Source organism: Ceratotherium simum, chromosome 5, assembly GCF_057802395.1.
Source record: "Ceratotherium simum simum isolate JZ-2026a chromosome 5, ASM5780239v1, whole genome shotgun sequence".
In the NCBI taxonomy this organism is placed as follows: domain Eukaryota; kingdom Metazoa; phylum Chordata; class Mammalia; order Perissodactyla; family Rhinocerotidae; genus Ceratotherium; species Ceratotherium simum.
Genome location: NC_141904.1, coordinates 8,295,519 through 8,320,449, shown reverse-complemented (window position 1 = coordinate 8,320,449; position 24,931 = coordinate 8,295,519). Strand labels below are relative to the sequence as shown.

General features: G+C 35.7%; 1 protein-coding gene across 4 annotated transcripts in view; it reads right to left on the bottom strand.

The window, feature by feature from the left end:
• The window catches only part of PLOD2 (procollagen-lysine,2-oxoglutarate 5-dioxygenase 2), a 91,198-nt gene that overhangs the window by 13,434 nt on the left and 52,833 nt on the right, over window positions 1–24,931 (bottom strand). For 2 of the 4 annotated variants that reach the window (XM_087430423.1, XM_087430424.1), the window contains exons 4-11: window positions 24,381–24,544; window positions 21,120–21,232; window positions 18,840–18,930; window positions 17,534–17,631; window positions 8,800–8,901; window positions 5,297–5,422; window positions 3,460–3,581; window positions 1,935–2,039 (exon numbers count right to left, since the gene is read on the bottom strand). In XM_087430423.1, coding sequence (XP_087286549.1) covers window positions 1,935–2,039; window positions 3,460–3,581; window positions 5,297–5,422; window positions 8,800–8,901; window positions 17,534–17,631; window positions 18,840–18,930; window positions 21,120–21,232; window positions 24,381–24,544 — 921 coding nt within the window. The remainder of the gene's footprint in view (window positions 1–1,934; window positions 2,040–3,459; window positions 3,582–5,296; window positions 5,423–8,799; window positions 8,902–17,533; window positions 17,632–18,839; window positions 18,931–21,119; window positions 21,233–24,380; window positions 24,545–24,931) is intronic. The other 2 variants (XM_004419277.3, XM_004419278.2) reach the window with 1 other exon arrangement.

Here is a 24,931-nt window from a genome sequence, read left to right as displayed (position 1 = left end):
CCAGTTGCCTGCCAAAGAGGGTTGGGAAAGAAATGTTGAAAATCAAAATCCACGTGCTATGTACCTTAATGTTTTGAGTATGGAAACATAAGAATAGCAGCTGGGGGACGATGAAGTGCATTACACAATTGAGGGGTGAAGTCTGGAGCAAGGCAGTAGACAGCAGAGACGGGAAGAGGAAGGGAAAAGAGAGCTGATGCGATGCGGGCAAGCCACACGCTCTACGTTCTACGATGGGACCCATCCCTTGCCCTCTAACCCTTGGTCAGGTCTACCACATCTCACAACATTCTCGGTACGTATATGTAAATTCTTTATGGAAACCAAATGTTTGCATACTGGAGCAAGAACCATAAGTATCATATGACCCTAAACCTTTGATAATTAACAGAAATTTATGGAAATGGAGAAACAACCTGAGTTTTACTGGCTCTTCAAGGCACGAGGGCCCCAGATGGCAGCTGTGTTACTTATGAGGGAAATTTTACTTTTTACAAAGTTTAAAACATTAGACTAATATTAAGGAAAATATACGTTAAGTACATAGTATGGATTCATTAAATAGTTCACTACGAGAATAATTAATAAGTACCTACCCAAAGTGTTATGAAACAAAAACATCTAAATATTATTAAAAGCATATGTACATTGTACAATACTGAATTTCAATCAAATTAAGAGGATATTAACACTGTAAATTCAAGAAAGTATTACTGAATTCCACTAGGCTTTAAGAGCTACAAGTCACAACTCTATCCCGTATCTCTAGAGTAGCCTAACTGCTTTTCCCTGCCTAATGATCAAAACCTTATTCATATGTTTTGAATAACTAGCATGGTGATGGATTGTAAGTAGTATTTGGGTGGTGAACATGATGTAATCGATGCAGAAATAAAAGTACAATGATGTATGTCTGAAATTTATACAATGTTATGAACCAATGTGACCGAAATAAAATTAAAATTAAAAAAATAATAAAAAAAAAAGAAAAACTACCTGCAACTCATAGATAGTTATCTTAGATAAGTGTCTATTGATAGTTACATAGTAGGGCTGTATATACAGATTAATACCAAGAGGTCTTAGATTTTGAAGTAATAACTGAACTCTCAAATTAACAATCATACTAAATATTGGGTAGGTTAGTAGAGCATAATAGAGTTCTCATAGATTTTACTCAGCAAAATAAAAACTGTAAATCTAACATTTCACTGCTAATCATTCTATCTGTTATGCAAATTAATTGTGTTCATACACATAAACATACTTAGAACAATACTTGGCACTTAATAAGCACTCATTAAAGGTGGGCTCTAAGTAGGAGTACTAATAATCCTATTATCAGTAGTAGCAGTATCAACAAGAGAAGATTAATATCATTATAAGCTGGTCTAGACAGTGTCTTTTTCCCATTTCAATTCAGTTAACTGAAAATAGGTACTGCCCAGCGATAATCAGTTCAGTATTAATTATAACCACAGATCTGGCTGTGGAATAATTTGTACCTCTGAAATTTCTTTCAAATTCTAAGAACTACAACTCTGTTTGCAATAACTTTTTAGGTGAGAAGTTTTATGAAACTGTACTTTAAAATTATCTAGAGAGAAAAACGCAATTCCAAATTTTATTAGTATCAGATATATCACAATTTCATCTAACGTTAAACAGAAAAATAGGCCAATATAATTGACAAATATTGCATTTGTGATTGTAACTAATATTAAATACTTCTAATTTTCATGAGGTTGTTTTCTAGTTGACTCCTTTAAAAGAAAACTAATTATTTAGAACTGAAAGTTAATAAGGTGTAGAAAATAACTTGGTGTGGGTTCTCTCAATTTGCTAAACACTGATAAGTAATTATAGTGTGTCCACGTAGATGCAGAAGATGATTATTATTTTAAAAATAAATCGACATTAATTTCATACAGTACCTGTTTTGTTCAATCAAAATTTTTAAAGTCCTTGGATTTGTCAGAACAACATCTGCGTCCACACTGAAGTAATAATCACAGTTTTTATCCTGACGGCAAAAATCCCTGACGTTGAAAAAGAAAGTAAGAATCAGATAAAACAAATATTTGCTGGTTGAAAAATGATAACATAAAGCTTATATGTAAAACAAGGTTTCTTTAACAGACTTTTCTAATCAAAATAGTAAGATAATATCCAAAAAGATAAATATCGTCTTAAATTTCAAAATGGTCAATTTATCAACACAGATGTTCACAGATACGCAAGTACTAGAAACACACACACAGAGCACAAAATCTTGTAGATCCAACAACTCAGTTTTAAGTGCATCTTGGAGATACAAGTGTGTAACTATTTAGGTAATAATACTTTTTAAACTGGATTTGCATGGGATTCTTTCTAAGATAGTTACTCCTCTGATTCTTTTCAGGGGATAATTATGATGTGTGCCTTTCTTGGTAGAGTCTGTCGTGTTATCTTCAGGAACATGAAGGAATGAACCACTCGTGATACATGAAATGCCTCCAAGTATTATGGTTTCTGCATTTGGGGCTCTCTCTCTGAGCTCTGCTCCCTCACTGCTGGTCCCAGTTAACACTTCCTGCTATTTTCAGTGTGTATCTCCACACCACATTTGTTCCTAAGCAACTGTCAAACAGGAGACACCGGGCAGGAGAGCTTGTTAAAACTGTGCAAAAAATTAGAGAAAAATAAGTTCTGAATGTGGACCCAAGGGATTCTCCAATGACTAAGTTATGGTACCATTAGTAGTAGCATCTGTTTGGTTTTTTTGAGGTCTGTTTTCCAGCCTATCCCTTCACCTCCCACACGAGGCAGTATCCATCAGTCCGGGCCCCGAGCTTCCACAGCACAAAATAAGAACATCTGATGAGAAGACACCATGACTCACTCACCCTTACCAGCAGCTCTTACCCCGCTGCCTGCCATATTCAATTACCGTTCACTGAAGAAATGCTTGTTTTCACTATTACCAGAGTTGTATTAGTAATCTGTCTGAAGCACTAAAGGGGCTGAACAAAGGACCTAAAACATTTCCCCTGAGCGTTACATTATTATCTGGATCAGGAGGTAACTAGAAAGCAGGAATACCCTTTGTCCCCCACAGTCTGAAACATACACTTTTACCACACACAACCTTCAGACAGTAAACATTTCAGTCACTGCTGCACGGTCATACTATTCATTTGTCTGAGTATTTTTTTTAATCTTGATCTGAAGTTCATTAATAGTTTGATTAAATATGTTGACTCTTAGTCATTAAAAGAAAAATGTAAATAAATTCCACGGCCCTTTACACGAAAATATATACAAACACAGATGACAGTCTAACGGTAGAGGCACTCTCGCACGCGCACACACAAACACACACACACTTTTGAGATATCTAAGTTTAGGGTACTAATTTAGAAAAAAGTTACTGTTTTTTTAGTAGAAATCGTGTAATTTCAATTTATTAAAACATACATTCCCATGTTTCTGGCGTCAGCTTGACTCAGATCTTCTTCTGGTCCTACTATTTTTATAGTACTGATTTCATGTTTAGCTTTATCAAAAAATATCTTGATGTCCTTTTCATGATAAACTTCCTGTAACATATTTAAAAAATAGAAAATTAGTGAGAAAATAAGACAGTAAGACGATTGAAGTATTCAGTATATATGTAGGGATGGGTTCATATTCAAAGTGGTAAATTCGACAACTCACATATTCACTCTATCACAGACAAAATGATAACTATATTAAACATGTTATATTTAAATATCACCTAAATGTCACATGAAGAATCTAAAATAGATACATATCAATATTTTTTAAAGAGAAGATACTTCAAAATTCTTCTAACATCTACTCCTAGACAGGTCCTTGCATAAATATTTAAATCCTGGGTGCTATAAAATGTTTCTAACTCGAGGGAAAAAATAACTTTTATTTTATTTTATTTTTTTTTTTTATTGCAGTAACATTGGTTTATAACATTGGAAAAAAATAACAGCCTGAGAATCTTAGACATGTGTTGTAAAATATTCATAAAAATTTCTATTAAACCTAATAGATATTAATATGTTGTACATATAATCATACTTTACAAAATAAACATAATATTCTTTGAAGCCAGAGAGAAAAAATAATGCTCATATATAAAAATTGTGTTTTTATAAAAAGAGGGGAAAGTTTAACATTTTATTGACAGGGAAATATAATGGGAAAATTATCAATATAAAAGTCATCAAATTAGTTTGATTCAACTGTGCTAAAATTTAGAGAAGATTATCTGTCTCCATCATTAGAGCATTTCAGAGCTTTTTATGTATCTAGTCTCACTAGATACTTTTGAAAACTTTTCACAGCTTGTTAAAACTACTTATCACATACAAGCTGCATAGAGCTAATTTTAAAAATAAGAATAGAAGACAAAAACTCTTGCCATCAAGGAATTTTAGGTGTTATGAAAGCAGGAAGAATATAAATAAAAAATACATAAAAACAAAACACTTTAACGTAAGCACATATACTACAACACATTTTACAAAACAAATGCTCAATGATTCACCCTTTTAAACTTATTTTAGTTGGTTTTCTGCAAATTTAAAATATTCTCTGGGAAAGGCAAATGATTAGCCGACATGTACATCAGAAAGAAAGAGCGATGTTAAACAAATAGTATTAGGACAGAAGAGAAAAGAGCATACTTCACAGCTATTGAGTTTTTCTAGATGATGTTAAATACCAACTTTTAACAGGAAAGAGACGAGTAACATACTGAGGGAAAATGTCTTTAAGTTTAGATTATATGTGGGAGGTGTTTGGGAGGTTCTGAATATTTTTGAAAGAAATGTCAGTATCAAAATCCTTTGGGGAAGAGCATGCCATTGTGTGATTAATCAAAATAATACTCTATCTGGAAGCTATTTCAAGGTCTGATGTTCTGGTATTATCATAAGCTGCAAACAATTTAATTCTAGAAAAGGAAGTACCAGAACTAACCCAAAGGCAAAGGAATATAAAGCTTTGACATCTCTTCCTCATATATTAAGTTGAGCCATAGGAAAATAATGGCTGATATTCAAGCACTTTGGATCTACAAAAAATTGAGTTTCATGTGGCTCATCCCAATATTATGATACTAGTTTCTAGACTCTAAAATCCTTAGGTCCTAAAAAGGCAGGGCAGTAATTACTTCAAAACTACCCACTGAATCTAGACCAGTGGATTTTTTTAGACATAAATAAATAAAAACAAATAATTCCAAAGAAGAGCAAAAATAGTTTTCACATAAAATATTAATTTCTCAAATACTTACTTTGTTATGAAGAAAGAGTTTAAGTGCTTCTTTTGGGTAATCCAGTGTCAACAATCGGTTCAGAAATCGAGGTAGGAAAGGAGTTGGTTGCTCAATAAAAACACCTATTGTTACATTTGGATGGACCTTTGTTTTATGGTAAAATAAAAACAAGTTATCATTAGTGTGGTTTTACTTTAAATTCTATTCAAGTCATAATCAATACAACATAAAATATACTAGAAGGTCAATTCAACCTAATCTGCTGAATTTGAATGGCCCCATGGCAAATCTCTAACCCTCAAAATACATTTTTGTGGACCCCTGACATCAAAGTGATTTTACTCAATCCCATCTCAGCACTATGACTTAAGTTTGAAGAGGAAACTCACTATAATATTTATTATATGGATATAATTAAGGATAGTGCCTATTCTACTGTTCAACGCTTCCTTTATGATAGTCCTTAAAGAAACTGCCTTCAGATCTGAATCTATTTTGACAGCCTCATCTAAGAAGCCAGAATGCTGTGTTTCCCTTTTCGTCTCCACAGGTCGCAAGTTCAGCAGTTAACGTGCAGCTCAAATAAAGCTGGAGGACTGCAGCCTTTGTTTCTATCCTTGAATATCTCCTTGAATCTCATTTTACTGAGAGTACTTTATTTTGCTTCATTATAATATTATATAAAGAAAGCTATTTTCTTTCACTAATATATTTTATCTTGTTCCTATTTTTATATATTTTCTTAAATCCTGTTTGAGTATGTTTTGGGGAACAGTTTATCTTCTATCCACTGCATGAAAACTTCTGAAATATCCATTATATTTGTCAGTCCTTGTATAAGCAACATTTAGAAAAAGGAGAGAAAGTTGCTGGCTTGAAAAACTTACAAATGGTTGGGGAAGACAGAAACATAAGTAAACGACCACGTAATGGTGCTATTACCAGAACTATATGCAAGATTTCTTTTTCTTTTTTTAATTTTATTTATTTATTTTTTTCCCCCAAAGCCCCAGTAGATAGTTGTATGTCATAGTTGCATATCCTTCTAGTTGCTGTATGTGGGACACGGCCTCAGCGTGGCCGGAGAAGCCGTGCATCAGTGCGCACCCGGGATCCGAACCCAGGCCACCAGCAGCGTAGTGCATGCACCTAACCGCTAAGCCACGGGGCCGGCCCTGAAAGATTTCTTTATAACGCCTTTTTAAAGCCATGTCTTAAAGCCTGAATTTAAGGACTAAAGATTTTTAAAAGCACTATATATGTTAAATGCTGAATTAGTTACCCCTCCCCCATCTTTTCACACATGGTACTTCACATATTCCTCTGTTACCTGGATTCTAACTTAATATTTGTTTGCAGTGAAGTACACCTGATACACTGCTGTACTTCTTTACCCATTCATTCACTCACCCAAATATTTACTATTAAATGAATAAGTAAACACAAACAACTAAAGACAAAATATCTACCCTCTAAGATTTTTCAGTTCAATAGTGGAAATAAGTAAAAAGTGGATCACAACTCCCCCTTAGCAAATGAGATAAGGGATTTCATTTAAATTTCATAATAATCTTAGAAGTTATTTATTATTCCAAATTTACACATGATGAAAATGGGATTTAGAGGAGTTAAGCGACCCAGAACATATAAATTAGCAGGTAAAGAACTGGACTTCAACATGTTACATCTCCATTATCAACTTAAATTCATTTTTATATACTAACAATAACAATAACACAACAGTTAACATTTATTGAAGGCTTAGCACTTCATGTATATATAAAATTTATACATATAAAATATTACATATATAGATATATAATTTCAATTAACCCTCTTCCCAACCGTATGAGAGAGCCACTATTATTTTTACATATAAAGAAACTTGTCTATAGCCCACATCTAAGAATATGGTAGGCCTGAGATCTTAACTACCCACATAATTTTAATTTTTATATCTCTATTGCATAATAACTACACACATAAATAAGAAATTTATTTTGCATAATAGAATGAATAGTTTTTTTCTTTCTTTTCCAGCATATTTTAACAGGCTGTAAGACAAAACAGCTTAAGAATCAAGTGATTTACTCCTATATGCAAAAAAAGGATAAAATAAAAATTTTAATGTAAATATTTTTCCACCTTTGCACCAGAAAGTTTATGTAAATGGGAACCAAATAGATAGAAAGTATCAATGCTCCCTCCAGAGGACAACACTACTTTCTGCAAAAAAGATCAAGATGACTTTTTAAACATCTTCATGATGCATCTTCCTTTAGAAATATTCCGGCATTCTCTCCAGAGAGGAAACATTCAGTTTGTTATTTGAAAGACTGGCCAAAACGTCTTATTTTCAAGTAAAATAGGGTTCTATTCACAAGCTCCTATACATGCACAAGTTACTCTTTATCCTCCTTTCAGACACTAATAAGCATAGAAACTATTTAATTCAGGAGCTTTAGTGTTTCACAGTGAGAGTATTTTGTATCTGCAAGGGTCCAGGAGTTACTAGAACTGTATTACTGGGAATTTTATTTTTGCCTACATTGGTTCTACTTATCTGGCATGCTGCAGATACTCAATAAACCTATGGTGAATGAAGGAAAGAATCAGCCTTAACGACAAAATCATCCCTAGAATCCAACTGTTCATACACATAAAAGTCTTCCAAGTTACAAGAGCCATTTTCTGGAAGAAAAATGTTACTATAGGATATCCTAAAACTGCTCTGGCTGCTGACAGAAGAAGAGTATATAAAAATGTATTATAGATAAATAATAATAATTTCCAACTGCTCGTTTAACCTCAAAGTACAGATGGTAAATTACAGCTGTAATTCTCTATGAAATCTATATGTTAGTAGCACTGTGCCTAGTACATAAAACGTACATGACATCCAGGCAAAATTGTGCAGCGGTCAAGCACACAGGGTCTGGAGCCAGACTGTCTGAACCCAAATCCACCTCCAACACTTAAACAAACTGCGCACCCTTAACCAAGTTACTCAACCTGTATAAACCTCAGTGTTCTCATCTGTAAAACTCTGTCAATAGTACTACCCACTTTTAAGGGATTTTGTGACGTTTAAATGGGTTATATGTGTAAAATACTTAAAATAGTCCTTAGTTATATAATCATACATTATTATTTTTTAAATCATCAAATTTGAAAATCAAGCACAGATAAAATTAGTCAATACAAATGCTGGAGGATTGTAACCATTTTTTTCCTCAACGCTTTGACCAAGTTAGCAGAGTAAAATAAAACAAGAACACCCAATCATAGCAAGCTATTAACTATTAACAACCAAATACCTTTTATTAGAGTCAATTACTCGATGGTTTTGCTTTCAAAAACATTTCAGAAATACACAAATCTAATAATTTTCTGAGTCAACCTGTTTTAGCTTTATAAATCCATTATCTACCATATTATCAAAATTGTAAAATAATATGCTTTTTTTTCAAATCATTGAATTTTATGACACTATACTTTTTACTACAGTCAATTCCACTTACATTTACTGTAGATAAGTCAATTGTATCCAGTTCACAAAGAGTGCAGCCATTATCCTGTGTCCATGCATTAGGTACATAGTTTCCAAAATAATTTAGGAGAATCTAGTAAATGAAGGAAAACTGTATTAACAAAAGCCAGCCTCTCCCCTCAACGTGCTTTTGAACCCAGGTACCTGAGGGTTACCATAAATATTCAATAAGAACATGATTACCCTTGGACCTTGTTCCTCACACAGACACAGATGAAAAGAAGTTAATCTAGTTAATTTGCTGTTTTCTTATTTAACTTGAGGGGTGACTCAAGGATCACAAGGATGTATGAGCTTGTCTTGCAGAAGAAAAAGAATGCCCTTAAGGAAGTTATGACCACCAGATAACCAGCCCCCAGCTGCCGCTGCCACTAAAAAGTCTGGTTGCCCAAGGGCTTATCTGGAGTGAAAGAAACAGAGTTTTCCCAAAACTCCACCTCCAAATCCCCTTAGGTCTATAAAAACCCCCTGCTTTCTTCTTTTGTTAAGTTGGATTTGAGAGAACCTATCCTCCTGCCTTCTTGTTTTGGTCAATTCAAATAAACCTTTCTCCCCCCTCAAGCACCAGTGTCCCAGTGATTGGCTTGTTGTACGTCCTGCACACAAACTTGAGATTAAGAGGTTCGGTATCACTTTCATTCTATAAATGTGTAAACTGGGTACATTCGTTTAATAATTCTACTAATATTTATCACCTAGAGGTATATATTGAACAAAGTTATCTCCAGACTATGAGTCATAAAGTAGGGCAAATTTTGTCTAGAAATGCCAAAAAACACATAAAGTCATAAAGGTCATTTATTTCATTGTATAATGAATAATACCAGAAAACACAATTAGGAAAATGTGTCAAACAATGAAACACATAGTTTTTTTTGTTGTTTTTGTTTTTGTTTTTGTTTTTGTTTTTGTGAGGGAGATCAGCCCTGAGCTAACATCCGTGCTAATCCTCCTCTTTTTGCTGAGGAAGACCGGCTCTGAGCTAACATCTATTGCCAATCCTCCTCCTTTTTTTTTTTTTCCCCCAAAGCCCCAGTAGATAGTTGTATGTCATAGTTGCAAAAACACAGTTTTAATTGGGCTAATGAGACTTACTGGCAAAAACAACACAATAAGCAGTCATGTTAACAGTAATTTAATAATAAGATAAATATTTTTAAAGGCTCAGCACAGACACTTAATTGGGCAGTGGCAGTGTGACCTCTTACTAACGATACCACACAAAACAAATACTGTACAAAGTTTATCGCCAAAAGACTCTAAACTATGCTACCTACTATAAACTAGGCTTCTGGGCAGTGATTCAGGGGCACTGACTTCAGGAAAAGAAAGCTTTCAGATTAAAAGAGATCTAGAACAAGCTCCTAATTACAGCCACCTCACAAATCCTATCAACAATAAACTAAAGTACGATATTGCTTCCCCATCTACCCCTTTCAGATCCTCAGAGGATCTCCTTTGTGACTTTTCTCCCCTTCTCCTTAAGCATCTATTGGCATTCATTTTACTGTAAAATCTGTGTCCTCGTGTATGTTTTGGGTAGGGGAGAGGATGAGTGAAGACGGATGGAGGAGAGAGGTAAGCACTATATGTTCTAAGTCCTCAAACAAATCTTGAATATCCCTAGAGTTTGAATATCTTTAGGAAAATTCTTCCAATCTGGTTTAAAAAAATTACTTTCTACTGCAGTGTTAATACCTGTAGCAGTATGAACATTTATAGTTTATTTTTTTATTATTTATTTTCACAAACTTATTATTTCACCTCAAGACAGTGAAGATGTACCAAACCAGCTGTGGCTGTGACTTTATATTACTATTAAAAGGAAGCATCTATAATCCTCATTATGCTTATATAACCATCAACTTTTCATTGGAAAGGTGAGATAAACTCAAAAGAAAAAAATGCCTATCCATTAAATATGATAGTCAAAATGTACGGAAGTGCCAAGAGGATTTTTCTAGCTTCTTAAGACCCTCGAAGAGATCATAAGATATAGAACAGTTGAGGTAGATTAGTCTAATACTATTTTACGAGATTCCTCCCAAATATTTGAGATTCCATCCAGATATTTCTATTGTATGGAACTGAAAAGATGCTGTTAAAACAAGTACAGCATTAATTACAATGGGAAAATCTTTGTGTAATACAGATATTGTAGACATAGTTTCACTTAATCTGTATAACAACCAGACGACATGGACAAGTAACTCACATTTCTTTTGAACTATATTATAATTCAGGAAACAAATTACAAGGCAGGAAATATGTAGTTACGGCATTCATTAATACATTTCAAGAGTCAATGCGGTCATTTTAATAAAAACAAAATATAATAAAAACAAATATTTTTTTGGGCCGGCCCCGTGGCTTAACAGTTAAGTGCGTGCGCTCCACTACTGGCGGCTGGGGTTCGGATCCCAGGCGCGCACCGACGCACCACTTCTCTGGCCATGCTGAGGCCGCGTCCCACATACAGCAACTAGAAGGACGTGCAACTATGACATACAACTATCTACTGGGGCTTTGGGGGTGGGGGGGAAGGAGGAGGATTGGCAGTGGATGTTAGCTCAGAGCCGGTCTTCCTCAGCAAAAAGCGGAGGATTAGCATGGATGTTAGCTCAGGGCTGATCTTCCTCAAAAAAAAAAAAAAAAAAGAAAAGACAAAAACAAATATTTTTTATAGAAATAAATATTTTTGTTTCTATAATAAAAACAAAAATTTTACTGTTGTCAAATTACAAATGCAAACATTAATCATTCATGTTCTATACAAGATTAGGGTTTTGAAGGAAGAAAATAAAGAGATTTATGTGAAAACGGATACTTCATTATGTATTATTTCTAAAAGGGATTTTTAAAAAGCCTAGTAGAAAATACACAGTTTTATCTAAAATATTCTGGGAAATAATTTTTTTTAAAGAAGAAAAAAAACCCCCAAATAGTTGGCCATATCTAAAATACTCATCTATATATAAAGACTGGTACTTCCCTTATCTCAGAAATCTTATAAAAAATTAAATATTTATTTCATGAATTATTGATCAGTCTATTAGAATCCTTATGTGAATATTAAAATGATTAATATTTTTTAAAAGGTTAGAGCATAAACTGCATTACTTTTAGTTTTCAAAATTAAAGTTTTACTTTGTAACTTTTCTGCTTTCTACTTTTTAGCCTTAATTCAATTTTCATAGATAATTAAGATATTTTAAAAACATTACTTTTGACTGGAAACCTCCCTCTTTTAGATCTCTCACCACATAGGCATAGCTTATCCACCACCCCCACCCTGCATCACATCTGTTCTCTTCATTAAACACTGCAGACATCCATGCTGGCAGCTCTGGAAAGTGCAGAAGACTAGTTAACGCGGTTGGGCTGTTCTCGGCAGTCCCAGCTACCAGGTGGTAGTTCTTTCCTGATGGTTCTTTTTCACAATACCAAAATGTTTCCAAGGATGATGTCATTTCATTGGCAGAGAAACTTTTCCAACCAATTTTTTTCTTTCTCCTTTCTTTCTTTTTCAAATCATTCAATTATTCAAGGTTATAGTGACTCTAGCATTGTGGTTTTTATGCAAAAAATTAAGATCCCTAACTTTTATTGCAAATCAAATTAGTTTCAGAAATGATTTGTTTTCATGTGCAAATTAGGTGATTTGATCTTCTTCTAACTTCTGTTTGTATAAAAATACCACCAATATCATAATGATTACCTTGAGATGTATATTATCTGATATTTAAAAGAAAAGGTTATGTATTAAAATAAGCATCTTATGATCAGTTACTAACAATAAATAAGCTTCAGGAATAAAAAGTAAAGCTTCAAAACAGAAATCATAGTTTCTATCTAAAAACTAATTTATATTATATTGTATCTAGACCAGTAAGAGAATAATTATTAGAATAGACACAGACATATTTCAAATAAAAATGTTAATTAAAAAACATGAAACTGTTTACACACCATTATGAAAGCAAATGAAAAATATGAATCTTGATAGATATGTACTGAAAGGACATAAAAACTGAAAGCAGCTATGAATGAAAACAATACGGGAGAGTAGTGGGATTATAAGTGATTTTTTAAATTACTTATAATTTAAAAATTATTCTTCCTAATAGCATGAGATTTGGAGAAAGTAAATAAGAAATAAACTCATCTTTAGGGGGCCTGCCCAGTAGCGCAAGTGGTTAAGTGCGCGTGCTCCACTGCGGCGGCCCGGGGTTCGCCGGTTTGGATCCTGGGCACGCACTGACGCACTGCTTGGCAAACCATGCTGTGGCGGCGTCCCATATAAAGTGGAGGAAGATGGGCATGGATGTTAGCCCACGGCTAGTCTTCCTCAGCAAAAAGAGGAGGATTGGCAGATGTTAGCTCAGGGCCGATCTCCCTCACAAAAAAAAAAAAAAAAAAAAACCTCATCTTTATATACTTTGGTCAATAAACACACTTATTTACAGATTATGTGTATGTTTTTAAACTAAGAAATGAATTACATATTATATCATTTTAGTTCAATATTATGTCTCAAAACTATGGACATTATAATCATCCCTTGCTAAATAAAATAACAAGTAAAATTAACTTACAAAAGCTCATATAAAAAATCCTTTCACCTTTTATGAAGGTTAAAAGAAAATTTGTATGGAAAGAACAATCTGCTTTCTTTCCCCATTAGCCTGGACACAGGGGAAAATGTGGTATATTCATGTGCCTCTATCTAACTTTAATATAATATTATTAAATAAAGTATAAGCATTAGTTGAATGCTTATTTATATAATCTTTTCTCAAATTTTTGTATTATACCAAATATAATTTTTATAATAATAAACTTCAGTTTTGGTTGCACGTGTATAGTATATATCAGCCTTTCAATAAATCATAATTGAATGTCAGAGTCTATAAACAATCTAATGACCTAGAATTATTCTTGGGAGTGGTAAGGCAGATTTTTTTCCGGCAGGGCAAAAAAGTCATAAAATTGCCATGGGTCATCGTAACTGTCCTTGAGAAAATTTGATAAACAGGCACATTTTGTCTGTGAAGCCCTTACAGTGTGTAAATGTGTGTGTAATTCTGTAAACAGAATCATAGGAAGATAGACTAAATAGGATCACATCAAAGAAAATATAACAGGATCATTAGACTGCTCGAAAGGCCAGAAACAGAGACAGCCTAAACTGAGACTGTGTCCTAGAAGACTTAAAATTTCTTAGTCCACACAGGTCTCTCTAAGAGATCAAGGATTAGTGCTCCTTTTCCTGTGAGAAGTCCTTTAGTCACTTAGTAAAACTCCAGTGAGCGTTATCCCGGGAATTTGGAACGAATTGATCACTTTGAAATCACGAAACATCAGGCCTTACTCACAATAGCTAGATTCTCCGGACCAAGCTCCCTCTTTAAAAACATTTAAATTTGATTAAAATATTACATTACCAAGGAGAAACAGCACACTATGTAGTTACAGGAGACGTCTGGTTGTATAAGCGCTTGCCTGACTGGCACCAAGGGTGTCAGATGGAGGGCTAAAACAGAAACTGCAAGCATGCTCGCTTGTGCACGCGCACGTATGTACACACACACACACACATTTACACACTGTAAGGGCTTCACAGGCAAAATGTGCCCATTTATCAAATCTGCTCAAGGACAGTTACGACGACCCACAGCAATTTTATGACTTTTTCCCTGCCAGAAACAAGCCTGCCTTACCACTCCCAAGAATAATTCTAGGTCATTAGATTGTTTATAGACTCTGACATTCAATTATGATTTATCGAAAGGCTAACATATGCTACACACGTGCTGGACCCTGGGGAAACAAAAGTCAACAGGATAGATATCATTTCTGTAATTCTTAGGCTAAAGGCCCAGGAAATAAGGAAGAGAAAAAGACACGTAATTTCCATCCCATCTGGCGCATGGTACGTAGTGTGACGGAGAAAGTTCCAGATATTATAAAAGCATGCAGGTGACCTGAGGAGTAAAGACTAAGCTGACACCTAAAGATGAGCAGGACTTAGCAGGTAGGGATACAGCGGGTTGGAACCAGGGCAGGAATTCCAGAGTGAGTGAAATGCAAGTACACAAGACTTGCAGACAGAGGAAATACGAAATTTTTGTGAAGCTGCAAGTCCCTCAGGATGGCAGGAGCTGAGGGAGAGAGCGATGGAGTATGAGAAATGTGCGTGTGGATGTTTGTTGGGTCAGGAGTGGGGGAGTGGATGGGGTGGTAGACTGGCTATCACTAAAGCAGGAGTAAAATTTTAAAAATGCCTTCAAGACAAGTTGAGAATTTGGAACTGCATACCTACATCAGTGGAGGGAATTACACAGGTGAGTGATGTGATCGGGTTTCTGCTTCCGCAGAATACTCCAGATCCAAGCTGCTGGTGGGCGGCTGCTACTGGTGAGAGGTTGCAGGTAGCCTGAAGTAAGGAAGTTGCTTTGGGCACTGAGAAAATTAGATAAACCACCCTGCACAGGAGTTAGAAAGGAGAGCTCTTGGATTGGAGTGGGAAGCAACCACAGCCAAAACAAAACCCCAGTTCTGGGTAACCAACTGATGAAAAGGAGGCAGAACTGCAGGTCTTGAACTCTGGGTCTTCCATGACACACGAAGAAATCTACCAAGTGGGTCTTCAGACCTGGAGCTCAAGAAAGATAAAGGAGCTACAGCAAGGACGTGAAAATCAGCAGCATTAGGAGAGGATTTGCTGACAGGAAGAAAGCAAATCACTCAAGAAATGTGTGTAGAAGAGAAAAGGAAGAGGCCTCCGTGGATCGCTGTGGAACACTTAACTAAAACAATAAAGGAAGAGGCTTAACTCTCCGACCTCCATACACACCAAGCGTTAAATTTTAAAAATGTATGTTAAAAAAAGAAAGAGAGGAAAAGAGAAATTGAAGAGGAAAGGCCAGAAAATCTGTAGATAAACCAGCAGAGCACCATGGAAACAAAAGGAAAGAGTATTTCAAGTAGGACCAAATGGGATCGACATGGTCAAACATATCTTTGGGTGAAGTAGCTGATGAGTGTCTACTTACCCAACGAGAATGTCACAAGAGACCTTGACAGGAACACTCCTTGGTGTGGCGGGAAGGGGAACAGTGGTGCTACTCTACTTCAAAGCAGTTTGGCTGTGAAGAGGAGGAGAGAAGACAGGCAGGCTGGAAGGCAATGTGGATTGAGGAGGACGTTTCAGTTTGTGTTGGCTCAGGTTTTGTTCTGTTTATAGGATGGGAAAGACTTGAGGGTCTTTAAAATGCTGATGAGAAGGAGAGAAGAGAGCTGGGAAAATTGATTAGAGAAAGGAGAGCACATGAGAAGACTGCTCCGTAGGAGGCAGGAATGGGATGAAAAGCAAGGTGGAAAGAACAGCCAGAAGAAGGGGAATGTTCCAGTTTGATGGTGGAGAAGCTGCCAATGTGGGCTTTCCCCTGAATTTTTTTCCATGTATACAGCTTTTATTGGAATTCAGACTACTCACTCCTATGAAACAGCAGACTACATCTCCTTATCCTCTCTTCCCACAATGCAAATCTACCTGTTAATCTCTTTTCTAGGTACTTATGAGTAAACCAGGCATCTCAGTATCTTAGAACATTGTTTTAGGCACAGTATTACTAAACACATAAATATATACAGTCATGTGCCATATAATGACATTCAGTCAATGACGGGCTGTATATACAATGGTGGTCCCGTAAGACTAGTAGCATATAGCCCAGGTGGGCAGTAGGCCAGACTATCTAGGTTTGTGTAAGTACACTCTACGATGTTGCAGAATGATGAAATCACCTAATGACGCATTTCTCACAACGCATCCCCGTCATTAAGCAACAGATGACTGTATACAATTCATGTTCCATTTCGACTGGATAAAGCAATACAAACTTATCTATAAATTTTGCAGTCAATAACATTTTCAGCAGGCTCGATTATACACATTTGATACAGAAAAGCATCCAAAATTTCATTAGTCAAATTAAGTCTTCGTCAACTATAAATGATCACCCTTGGTATAAAATGCAAGAGGAAGCTTTCTGGCCATACAGTTATACCTCAATCTTAGCAAAGTTGTTAACTTAGAAAATGGTGAGGGGCCAGCCCCGTGGCATAGTGGTTAAGCGCGCGTGCTCCGCTGCTGGCGGCCCGGGTTCGGATCCCGGGTGCGCATCGACACACCGCTTGTCAAGCCATGCTGTGGCGGCGCCCCATATAAAGTGGAGGAAGATGGGCACGGATGTTATCCCAGGGTCAGTCTTCCTCAGCAAAAAGAGGAGGATTGGCATGGATGTTAGCTCAGGGTGATCTTCCTCACCAAAAAAAAAAAGAAAATGGTGACTCAGGTGAAACAAATGATCCCTAATGACCTCAACATTTCCTACTCAGACAGGATTCCCTGTATGAGGGCAATGTGGCTCATTCTCAAGTTAGCTGTTACTATTAAACACGTAAGTGAAATGTGTTACAAATAGAATGAAAAGTTACTACTCTGCTGAGGAAAAATCATCAGTTTGATTAATCTGAATGAAACCAGATAATATACGGTATAAAAGATAAAGCTAGTAAATTGTTGGCACCAAAATAAAGCCTCTTAAAGATATTCAAAAAGAAGAAGAGGACATTCTACATATTTCTCCATAGTCCATCTCCCAGAAATAAGCAAACAGGGAAAAGTCACTGTGACTCACCTTGGTGGGTCCATTTCCATTAATCACCACTGGTAATGTTTCATAAAATACATTCTTGGCTCTGGCTTTACCATTTTCAAATTTCAAAACAACTTCATCTGGGTTAAAAAGAAAACACAGGTTTTAGTCATCTAAAATGTGTGTGTATTTACATGTACATATATATGTATCTATCTATATAGTTTATCTATACATATACATATCTTGTTGTTACAAAATTTCTCACGCATACTATCTCAGGTGCTGCAGCACTTTTAGAAACTCTGCCTACTCCAAGTCCGCAGGTACCCAAAACGAAGGCTAGCACTGGCACAGACAGAGTCTGAGTGCCTCACTTACTCCAACCTGGCACCAGTAACTAAGGTACTAAACCACAGGTGTGTCTGCTGGAAGGAAAGCCTCTTTGCAATCCTGCCTCTGCCTCTTGATAGTGATGTGACCAGTTAAACTACTGTCTCAATTTATTCATCTGTGAAATGAGATCCTTGCCTGACTTTCAAGGTTATTATGAAGATAACAGCAGTATATGTATGGCTAATAGAACTCTGCCAGGCATAAGCAAAGTTTCTACAATTGGCCACCACCGATAGTATTTCCAGTTCTTGAAAATCAGACCTAATGCAAATTCCAGGAGCACACAAGTCAGACGGGAGCAGAAACAGTTTTTTTTTTGCTTTTAGGTTCCTTTCCTCATGTTTCCTGAGCACTCCAAACTAAACACTTTCCATTCTGAGAATCTTTTTACTGTATGAACTGACTTGAAGAATTGTATTGCATTGCAATGTATTTTTAATTTTTAATGTATTAATCAATTAATGTATTTTTATTTTAATGTATTCATACATTTTTATCAAGATATATGTCTATATAGGAAAACACACACAGGCATACGTACATGCATGCATGCATGCACACACACACACACACACACACATTCCACAGTGGTAGCCTAGTTACCAGCTACCTTTCAGCTAGCTTAAAATACTCTAATACTCCTGGGTAATCCACAATACAAAGCACTTACACTGAAAAATGTGTAAAAATGAGGTGTAATTAATTCATACATAAATCTGCAGTCCCCAGATGATGAGACACTAAATTCTAGGTACCTAAGGCCAGAAGCTTATCTTTTTTGCAGTAGTCCTAGGAAATGATTTTAACTGAATGTATTTAACTATAGCAAGCTAAGCTCAAATCTAATATTTTTTAATAGTTACAATATCTACATGGCAAACCTAGTCACAGACTCAAAATGGATATAACAAAGGAAAGACAGTTGAAAACACAGGTGTTCATTTGTACACACCAGCAATCTGGTATTCAGGAAGCATACCTACAGCTCCATTTAAGGTCTGGAAAATTTTGCATTTGTGATCCAATGTGATGTTAATAGCTTCCTAAAAATAAGAATAGAATAGAATTGAAAATGACAACAAAAATAGCAAATAACACTATCATGTTAATATAGTTTGTTTTGGGAGGAAATTTAAAGATCCTATATGTAAATTATTCCAGCAATATCCTTCAGAAAGACAGAAAGAATGTAATTTTATAGTTGATGAACTTGGAGGATAAAGGGTATGGTACAGCATTCAAGCTGTTCTCTCAATATCTCTACTTCTCCACCTTTTGGCTCCTTCTGACCAGTGAATTGTTAGCAGAGGTAAAATGAATTGCTTCCAACTTGGAGCATGTAATTGCCAGTTCGAGACTCTAAGTGTGCTCTTTCCCTCTGGCACATGACCCATCAGCCAGGGTCCCCAAGTGACCACAATAAGCAGCAACTCCCTGCTGACCTATAATGGACATGTAGCAGGAGAAATAAACCTCTGTTGTGTTAAGCTGTTGAGGCTGGGGGTTACTACTGCAGCATAACCCCCCTGTCTGACTGCTGAATAGGTTTGTAATTAATCAACCTAATCTTAACGATTAACCTGCTTTACAATGCACCTGTTTTTCAGCTACATTGCTCTGTCATAATAATATTCCTAAAATTGTCTTTGCCTGCTGTTATAGACTGAATGTTTATGTTCCCCCTCAAATTCATATGTTAAAGCCCTAACCCCCAAAGTGACGGTATTTGGAAATGAGGTCTTTGGGAGTTAATTAGGGTTAAACTAAGGTCATGAGATTGGGGCCCTCATGATGGGATTAGTGCCCTTATAAGAGACATCAGAGAGTTTACTCTCTCTCTCTCCACCAGGTGAGGAAACAGCAAAAAGGTGACTGCTGTCTACAAGCCAGGAAGAGAGCTCTCACCAGGACCTGACCATACTGGCACCCTGATCTCGGACCCCAGCCTCCAGAACTGTGAGAAGATAAATGTCTGTTGTTCAAGCCACCCAGTCTGTGGTATTTTGTTATGGCAGACAAAGCAGACTAAGACACATGCTAACCAGATAAAATCTTATGCTTAGAGAGAAACAAACGGGATTTATACAACTAGAAATATTACAAACTCAGCAGTGAGATTTCAGAGGAAGTGTCCTAAAGCAGAGACAACCAAGAAAGACTCAGAGCACTTTCACAGCTGAATCACACTAAAAGAAGACAGGCATCATGCTGCATGGCCAGCACTCATGTCAAGAGCACGTTTCTCCTCCCAGATGAGAGACCAAGTCCTTAGGCTTGCTGTGTCAGGTACACAAGAAGGAAAGTAAAAAACGGAGATGAGGAAAAATAAACATTTTAAGAAGGAAGTTTCAGGGGCTGGCCTGGTGGCATAGTGGTTAAGTTTCTGTGCTCTGCTTTGGTGGCCCAAGGTTCGCAGGTTCGGGTCCCAGGCGCAGACCTACACACAGCTCATCAAGCCATGCTGCAGCAGCGTCCCACATACAAAATGGGGGAAGATGGGCACAGACGTTAGCTCAGGGACAACCTTCCTCAAATAACAAGAGGAAGATTGGCAACAGATGTTAGCTCAGGGCCAATCTTCCTCAACAAAAAAACAAGAATGAAGTTTCTTAAATATTAAGTGTCTAATGAAAATACTTAGATGACATGTATTTAAGAAACAGAAACAGCTATAGTTTCAAACTCGCTGTAGAATATATTTTAAAATAATCTTATGTTTCCTAATGACAATACCCACAAATACACAATTCAGTAAATTTTAGAACTGTATCAGGTATATATAGTAAATTTATGAAACATTAACTTATATTAGGTAAATATACTAAAAATACTCTTGAATTAGAGAACTTTGGTTTTACTTTTCTCCAAAGTTTCATTTAAATCAATCTCAGGAGTATTCGCTCTCAGGCCTACGCAGGTGCCATTGTCCTCAACATTCCCCTCCTTGACAACAGAACTCAGATTTTTAGTAGGACACATATGCTTGAAATAAAGAACAAAATTTCCTTTGCGTTGTATATATAGCCACATAAATATGTTCTAGTCAAAGAAAAGTATGAGAAAGTGTTTTGTGAGACTTCTAAGTATGCTATACAAAGAGAGGTGACACAACTTGAAATGGTCTCTTATTTACTATTCTGCCTCTTAACAGCCCAGAATATGGATATCAAGGCTGGAGCTCCAATAACCATCTTAAATAAAGAGGTCACTGAAAATTGGAGCTATTACATACCCTCTTCAGTGGATTAATGTAAATTTTAGTGTAAAACAGCTGATCATCATCATTATCCTGGAGATTCCACTGTTGAACTATACGGTTGATATACGGAGCATAACCAATAAATCCTGCAATACAACAGAGACAGAAGAGAGGATTTAGTATTCAAAGACCAAAACTCGTATCTGCGTTAATTCCATTGACCAGTTGCATAGAGCTATAAAGCCATTAGGCCAAATCCTTAGGCTGGAATTTCACAGCTCACCAAGAGAGAAATATGAGTTTGAGTGTCCTTTGTTTTATATATAAACTATAATAGGGTGAACCTGACTATGAATTGCAAATCAAACACTCTTTGAATAAACACATTCCCAAAATTAATTGACACAAGAACGGAACTAATATTTTCCACGGTTCCTAAGGGAAAAAGAGTTACTAGGAAAAGAATAGAATAAGACAGAAGAATTTTCTTTCTGACCTTCTAAAATGCTCTTCTTGAATCCTTCATAGAGGATTCACTGTTTCTGAAAAAAGAAAATCTCTACTACAGTGGTTTTAATGTCAGTGCCAGAGACGCTAACACAATCAAAGGAATGTTGGATTTGTCATTGACTGCAAACATCCCAAAGAAATTTTATATCTAGGACATTTTGGGAATTTTTCCTTTACTTGAGGTAGTCATTACTGTGCCTGCTAAACCATTTTCTGGCTAGGTTTTGTGTGTCACAGTCTGGAGAAAGGAAGTCTAAAATTGGATTGTTCCCCTTGGCCTCAGAGCATAAGCATTAAATTTGCCAGTAACAGTTGTCTATAAAAGACACAGACAACAGGATCATTTTTCCCCTGTTTGAGTCTTCCTCCGAATTTCAGAAATGCAGCCCAGCTGTGCTGTTTCAATGACATGCAATACTTTTAAAGGGACCAATTTTACTCCTGTGAAATGAAAGGAAACTTACATTTTTATCCTCAAAATTAAAATTTTCTCATAGGAATAAAAGAATTAAAAGAAATAGGTCCAGAACTATTACTGTTGCCTAGAGAAAATAAGACAAAATGAACATGACTACATCAATCACTGTTCATTTCTGTTATTTTTGCCAAATAGAAAAATCCTAAAACACTGAAAAATAATGCACTTTTTAATTTCTATGACCAATCTTTTGCAATTAAAAATAGATCCAAATAGTGACACATGACTTTTCCCAATGGTTTATATTATTGTTTTTCAAAAATTATGTTTCCTCATCCTTTTTATAAATCTCACACAGCCTATAAAAATGAAAAGGAATTACATCTATTTTCATAGTATGTGATATATATTTTATATAATTTATATTTTTCTATTAAACTGCCATATTATTTCAAAACAATAAAGTTTCTAATATTCTTAAATTTTCCTCATAAGGAAACAAGTTTACTCTCCACGATAAAGATTTTTTTAAACTAAATGGTACACCCACAAATAAAACTCATGTCCTCTAAATCTATCACTCATGAAATTACATAAACTTTTATTGACTATATTTAAATTTTCTACCATCTCTTTAATTATTTTGACTACAGAAAGCATAAGCATGAGGTTTTGATGTCCTTGTATGATCTCTTTCCCACGTATAAACACCTTTTCCTTAATTAAACTCGCTCATAAAGGCAATCATTGGTAGTTTTTTGCTGTTTTCATAGTACTATGCATCCATCTGAAATTTAGTTTGCTGAGTAGATATATTACCACCTAGATGAATTTACCTAAGCTATTTCACTATGCATGTCACGTTTGGAAAAATTAATAAATATAAAATAAAACTTATCCCAGAGTTCCACAGCTAAACGGTTTTTAAACTACCTAGGACTTAGGATAAGTTAAAAAAAATCAGCCATGTGTGACTGACGGCCTGACAGTTTGGAGGCAGAAGCAGCACCAGTTCACAGTTCAATCCAGCACTTGTCTGTGCTCAGACAGAGAAGTCCAGAGCGGGCAGCCCTCCCAGGCAGAGGCATTGCCAGTGCATGACCTGGAAATCTAAGAGGGGGAGACCACTAAGACAATGAGGGCACAGTGCCCAATACGAGAAACCTTAGGCTCTGACTTGAACACCGAAATGAAATCCAAAGGTGGTGGATAGATGAGGAAAAAATAAAATGGTCAAGAGATCCCAAAAACCATGAACTGTAGATACATTGCGATGGAGAGGAAAAGTGAGCTAAAACTAGGCAGTACAAACCAGAAGCTATGGTTTCAGAAGTGCAATATTCACATGGGCTGACAAAGTTCCAAGGCACAACTCTGGGAATGGGATGCTGAAATAAAGTGCAGGTGAACAGAGCTGGGATTGAGGCACCTCACTGAGAAAGTAAATTACTTGCTGAAGGTTTCATTGCCATAAGTGGCTGAGCAAAGCCTAGGATCCAGACATGCTATGCTGCTACTTCAGGGAGCACTTATTTGAACTAGCCTGAGCAGTATCAGTGATATACATGGAAATCACCCAAAAAAATCTGTTTTCCCAGTGTGGCTTGCAATTTCCACCCAACTTGTTTCTCTCACATTTCCCCCATCCTATTTGGTTATGTCTTCTGACCATATGTTTACATTAATCTCAGTCTAGGGAAAACATTTTGGAGACATAATAACATCCAAAGTCAAACTGTATTTTACTTTTTGAAGGGAGGGGGGAAATGTGATAATTTGTTATTTTAATCCATGGTGGCATAGCTAATGCAGCACTTTAAGTATACCCAGATACTTAATATTGAATCTTTTTGACTAGTGATTGCAAGACAAATCATTCATTACTCCAATATATTTAAAATATAGATAAAATTAAGTAATGCCTATTTTTTAAAGCGACATGATTGCAGATTGCACTTTTTCCTAAGTAAGGGAACTTAGTAAATCTATTATTCTATAGACAGAAAATTCTCAATTAAACTATAATCAGAAGACACAAATCCATGCTGTTTTTCCTTTAACAACTGAATGTCTTTAGAGAAGTCACTTAAATTTGGGGGACATGGGTTTTCTCACTTATAATGTGGAAACAATTAACACAGTGCCTATTGTTAAGAGCATCACATGGCATAATATATGGGAAAATGCTTTGTCAACTATAAGATGCAATGTGGATTTTAAACTGATACAATTTTTCCACAGTAGTAAGAAGATAATGGTTATTTAAAACTTCATTCTACAATTATACATACAAAAAAAGGTTGTTTCATCAATATTTATAATTTACTATGACTTGCATTAAACTTTTCTGCCAGCATCTTACCTACCTCCCGAATTCAGGTAGCGTTTCCCAATATGCACGATGGGATACTTCTCTGTTAGTTTTTTATCTGGCCACAGAATTCCATCTGCTGCAAAGACCACTTTATGGTTTGACTTTTGGAACTTTTTTAGAACTTCTTCTGGACCACCAGCAAATATGACATCAAAGCTGTTTAATGAGGGAACAAAGAAGTTTTAAAATATACCTGTCTGAATTTAAGCACATAAACCAAGAAACAGTTTCTAATAAAATTCAGAATATAGACTCCAACACAGATTAATAGCAACTATTTACACAGTACACCAAACAAGTTTCCCTCAACTTAAATTATATAGACTGTATTAAATTATTAGTGTTTACATTACATTGGCAAGTGAAGTCCAAATAAAAGACAGCTTTTTTTTAGTATTAGTCTTAAAATTTTTTTCAATAATCACTTATTCCCCAAAATCAAAATTCTAAAACAGTGTTTAAATGTTGAAAAGTCAGTAACTTGCTATATAACTTAATACAGACACAATCATTGACAGAAGTTGACACTGTAACTGCCTAATG